Source organism: Bidens hawaiensis, unplaced genomic scaffold (assembly GCF_021521415.1).
Source record: "Bidens hawaiensis isolate Kalapana, Puna unplaced genomic scaffold, B.hawaiensis_p1.1 tig00060233_1, whole genome shotgun sequence".
Taxonomy (NCBI): Eukaryota; Viridiplantae; Streptophyta; class Magnoliopsida; order Asterales; family Asteraceae; genus Bidens; species Bidens hawaiensis.
This window is the reverse complement of record NW_027500864.1, coordinates 64,385-70,260: the sequence shown is the minus strand read 5'-3', so window position 1 is coordinate 70,260 and position 5,876 is coordinate 64,385. Positions and strand designations below refer to the sequence as shown.

Sequence of the window (5,876 nt, the reverse complement as noted above, 5' to 3'; positions counted from 1 at the left end):
AGGGGTCACTTTATCCCAAACGTGATCCTGACGATTATCCTGATAGCTTGGATTCTCATTCTCAGCTAGCAGCGGGATCCTGAACTAACCGACTATACTTGTTTTCATTTATTTTATGTTTGAAGGTTACTCAAAACTATAACGACAAACAACGGCTAGATGACTTATTCTACCTGAAAGATTGAAGAACTAGTTGAAATGCACGTGGGATTGGAGAACACTTCCAAACAGTCATGGTGGCTAGGTTCTCGGAATTATAGGACTTTTAGTTATTTTTGATTTATGTATAATGAGGCTAATGCATACGGTATAAGACACTTGAGTTCACTCTCACTCACACTCATATTGTACTCTAGCTACCGTTGCATCTAGTTTTCCTTTAAAGTTAGAGACGTAATTTTTGGTCTTGTAGTTAAAAAATAACTAGGATTTAGGAAACCCGTGCTTCACGACGGGACTATTAAACCAAACAAAAGAAACATATGTAAAAACGTTAAACCATGAACGCTTAGCAAGTCAATGCGAAAGCCGCATGTATCGGTTATGACATCGAAACTAAACAAAAGAACTAAATTTGTCAATACAGTATACAACAAATCATTATTTGTATAACCAAAAAAACAGGCACGTAACATTTGCGAACTGATGTAAATTCGATTAGTATCGACGGTACCAGCACAAATTCGTATGCATAAATTAGTAAGCAAATTATATAAACATATTTTAAAGGTGCGGTATCAAACGTCAAAACGTGGATATAAAAACATGTGACGAAGGGATATTTTTAAATCATGATAAAAGTTTCGGTCATTGTAAAGATGAACTTTATCATTTAACTGACAAATAACACATGTGCAGCCGACAATTGACTGTAACATTCGGCCCCTCGCACCACCAACATTGTCCGCTTTGCTCACGAAGAGCTCACAGATTTGTTTTTGGCTGCCCAATTGGAGACTTCCCAGGAGGTCACCCATCCTGCTAGTACTTCCAGCTAAGCACGTTTAACTGTGGAGCTCTCTTCTCGTCCACTTTCATTAAGTCCAAAACACGTTAGTGATTTAAGAGGCAGGACATTACTTATGAATCAAGGATTTCTATTGTCCACAACCGATGTGGAATTTGCCTAGAATGTTGCGTTAACCAAGTTAGTTTTATTTGTAGTTTAGTAGCTCTAACTTTGAGTAATAAAACATTAAGAAAGTGAGTTGTAAATTCATAGTATTTGTACACTTTATCAAGTTAATTTTATTTTTATTTGTAGTCTAGTAGCCCTAATTTTAACCAATAAAACATTTAAAAAAATGAATAGTAAATTGAATAGTGCTTGTGTGTTAAGGAGCAAATCTCTTTTTTAATATATATATATATATATAGTAACTAGGTTTTATGTTACGATGTTGTTGTACATTATTCGTTTATAATATTTATATATTTTTTGGATCTTAATTTTATTTATTGTAAGGAAGTTAATAATGTAATTAAGATTTGATGATGCAGTAGTTTCACAAATAATGAGATGTTGTAATTCGTTTTAATAGTTATCTCGGTTTGGTGAGACCCATGACTTATATTTATTATTATAAAATTGATTTTTAATTACAAATATTTTTTTAGAAAATATAAGATATTAATTTTTATTATATTCATATTTTATAAGATTTTTATATTAAATATTTATAATACGTTTAGGAATATTTGGGTTTGGTGTGAATCATACCCGTGAATTCGAGTCAAATGCTTGAGAAGCCTTCATTTATAAATAATGCAATCCGATGATTTGAAAGAATGTAAGAGTAACCAAAAAACTTTTAAAGATTTAGTTTATATATTATAGAAGATTGATGTAAGATTGGAAGTGAACGTTGATAGAAAAAAGATAACAAGAAATAAATATCCGACAAAGACAAATACAAAAAGATAATACAAACATCAATAATCAGAAAACAATTTATATTTACAAAACCAACCCCTTCAACTTTCCATTAATCTCTCAAAATGACCCCATCTCTAAATATACACAACCAGATAAAGCAACACCTCACTTTCTTCTCCACTCTTTAATGTCACTCATCCTCCACCCACCCATACAATGAACTACTTCCCTTTATTATTATTATTCTCATTTCTCATTCCCCTGCCCACCTTGCCCGCACTGCCCGTTACCGAACCAGTACAACAACCTTTCCAACTCCCAAACCCAAACCCATCGCCACCGGGCACCACCATCCCGGCCTTCCCGGAACAAGCGGACGACTCAGGATGCCCCTTAGATCTCCCCACAGACCTCTTCAAAAACGTCAAGTCCGCTTGCACCGGGAAGCACGGGTCCGGTGAGCTTAGACGTTCAAGGTGTTGTCCAGTGCTGGCGGCGTGGCTGTACTCCGCCTACGCCGCAACGGCACTAGGCAACACCTTGAAACAAACGCAACAAACTACGTCGTACTACGACCTTCCTCTCCTCCCTAATGACTCCGAGACGTGCATCGATAGCCTCGAGAACCGTCTCAGGAGTCATGGAATAGAGCTGAGGAGAGTGAACGAGTCGTGCGACGTCGTTTACTGCGAATGTGGTGTCAGGTTGCACCAGTTGTCGTGTCCCGAAGCGTTTTCGGTTAATGCTGTTGGAGATTTGGTTGGGAATAATGTTGTAAGGAAGTTGGAGAAGGATTGCCTTAACAATGTGGCGGTTAATGGGTTCCCGGGTCTTACTGGGTGCTCCAAATGCTTGAAAACTCTACATTTGGTTAGTTTAGTTTTGCATCACATCAATTTTTAGTGCTTTGATATTATTAATTAGGGTTCTTATTTATGCTTTACTTCCATTTGGTAAAGTCGTTATCGTGCTCGTGAAAGGAAAGTCATAGTTACCACGTGCCACATACGCGCGTGCTTAGTAAACCAGGCAAACTGAGCTTCTCTTATATATTTCTTTATTAAAATGTTTTGCTATTTTAGTTATTAATATATTGCCTTTGGAAACATTGGTTTTTCAATTCCCACCTATAACATTTTGGGATTTTAGTTTAATCCTCACTAACACCACCTTGGGACATGTGCGGCTCAATAAAAGAAGTTTGAGATTTTTGTGATCTTTAGTTTGATCTTGATGGCGTTCGGGTTTTACCACAAGTGGGCCTTTGGGCAGGTGGTTTTTCCCCGTAACTTAGAGGCGCTTAAGGGCTCCGTACGGCTGGGTTGGGCCGGCAGGCGGAGGCCTTTTGCCATTGGGTTACCTTGTACGAAGTACCTAGACGTTCTATGTTTGTTGGCGGCCGTTCAAAAAAAAACAAAAAAGTCTTGGCTTTAAAAAGAGAGAAGTTGCAAAAAAAAATGTGTGGGTTTAAAACTGAAACAAAACATCTAAGAGTTTTGTATGCGAGGCGCAAAGTTTTTATATAAACTTTCTTATGAGTCTCATAAGTTTTGTCATTGCTTACACAAAATTTAGCTATACGTAAGCTTAATATATTAATAGCATATATGTAAAAAGTAAAAAAACGAATGTACGACATTTAGATGTATGAAAAAACTTGGTGTACAAAACGCACGCCTCAGCCCTCGAGCTGTTTTTGAGTGTGCTTTGCCTGCCTCGAGTTGTTTATCAGTTCGCTTCGCACGCCTCAAGTGCGTTTTTTTGGATAGCGTAGTAAAAAGCGATGGGCCTTGTGTCTGGCCTTTTTACAAGGTGATCTATATATTAATGTAATTTATATATGCAGCTTAACAAGGGTGATAAAAACAAATCGGAGGAGAGAAGCAACAAAATGCACAACGAAGATTGCGAGCTGATGGGTCTGACGTGGCTACTGGCGAAGAACAGGTCAGCATACATACACACAGTTTCTGCTGTTTTGAGGGCCACAATGGATTCTAATACCATTTCTGAGTCATGCACACTCAACAGTGATGGAATGCCGTTAGCCGTTGATTCTTATGAAATCAACGGCGGTTCTCCATCATCATCTACTATATTCAGTTCACCTCTCACTCTTTGTTTACTTTTGATTTTAATGCTTTATGTCTCATTTCATCAAGTATTTGATAGCATGTAGGCTGTAATGGGGATCTTGTGTTCAATTCTATGTATTTGTTGTTAGGTTTGTTCATGGAAATGTAATTCTTTCTTGTATTTTCCTTCCTTTTTGTTTTACAAGTATAATATTATGTCAAATTACCCTGTGATTAATAGATGTGTAGGTCGAATATGGAATTTCGTGAAGTAACTGTATATTTATAAGGCAGTCTTTAACACGAGCATTGGCGGTCGGCTATTTCTTGTAACGAATTTTTTTAGAGGTCTAAGTATGTAAAAATCCCATCCGACCTCTATAAAATTTCGACACCAACCATTTTCCAACCCAAGTGAAAAATTTTTTTGGGTCCGGCTATGACATGAGGAGGGTAACATGTGACATTTAATAATGCTAGATGTGTATATTTTATTGTAATTTAATACGTTGAGAGAGATGTCTGTACAGTGTGGGTATTTAAAGATGTTGAAAGAAGTCTTGTAACTTGTAAGTTGTAACTTCACATGAAGCAAGTGGATCCTCGTTCCTTTCATCATAAGTCATATTGATTGTGGAGGCAGTGTGTCCCTTAAATCTTAAGAATGAAAAATGTCTGAAAGCAATGAAAATAAAACCTGAAGCATTTATGGATATGGTATGTGAATATAGCTTTAGTAACTTTCACAAACTGGACGAGTATGAGATTAGAATCTTAGATACATGCCCAATTATCCAAACTAGTTTACATGTATATATTATTATAAACTATATTAAACATTGTGATTTTGAAACTATTAATATTAATTATAGTGGTATAGTTGAGTATTTATGTTCTAATTCAGTATTGGAGGTGTTTTTAAAATCGAATTTTAAGTAGAGGACAACCTAATGGATAATTATTAAACACGGGTTATAAATGGATAAAACTGAGTGGAGATTAAGTAACAGATAACCGAAAAGTATAACACCAACGAGAAATGGTTATAATCAGATATGAAATTGTGATTAATATAAAACATTTCATACCCGGTTCATTGACATTCTTCTTAAACGAACATACGGAATGTTTTCACAATTATTCTATGCGATTTAGGTTTGAAGGGAAAGATTGTTACTCAAAAAACCTCTAGGAAATTTTGTTTCAAATACTTTGACTCAAATACAATTTGAAATATCAGTTAATTTGGTTTCATTTAAAAGGAAAGCGATTTCTTTAGATTCAAACCAAAATATATGAGTGGTTATGTTTGGAGAGGACAAAAGGATAGGATGCATGAGGGCCAACTGTCATTGTTTGTGTATACACATGATAAATATTGTGTGATGGGAAATGTGAGGGGTGCTCAACAAACATTTAATATGCAAGACACATTTAATATGCACTCGTGATTGTCATTTGTATGTTTATTTCATGACTTAGGCTTGAGAATCCAAAGTCTAGGTATTCAAATGCGGCCTTGTTACCTGCCTACGTACGTAGATACATATTACATACATAACATTATGTAGAAACACACCATAGGCGAGAAATTCTCATGATTCAACCCGGAATCCCTACTTCTTTTGGACTTAAACCAAAGATCTTTCATTTTTTTAAAAGAGTTTTTTGAGTGTCACATTTCAACCACCTAAGCTAGAGATAATTAGCACAAATGACATTAATAATAATATGTTGAGAATGAAGAAGAGTATAATGCATTTTTACCTACAAATTTTAATATGATACAACTACTTACCCGTTTCTATTTCTCTCTCCCAATACTTATCATTTTACTACTTACAAGTATATTAGGTGGTTCTTATGGCTATAAGCATACTATTAGCCCGCATATATAACCATGCTTTAAAGTTTAACATGCTCTC

General features: G+C 35.7%; 1 protein-coding gene across 1 annotated transcript; it reads left to right on the top strand.

Moving 5' to 3' along the window:
* The first annotated feature begins 1,968 nt into the window (after positions 1-1,968).
* LOC143602963 (putative GPI-anchored protein At4g28100) lies at positions 1,969-4,132 on the top strand. The gene is made up of 2 exons (XM_077079915.1): positions 1,969-2,746; positions 3,723-4,132. Exons 1-2 carry the CDS (start codon positions 2,093-2,095, stop codon positions 4,053-4,055), a joined length of 987 nt encoding a protein of 328 aa, XP_076936030.1. The 5' UTR covers positions 1,969-2,092; the 3' UTR covers positions 4,056-4,132.
* The last annotated feature ends 1,744 nt before the right edge of the window (positions 4,133-5,876 follow it).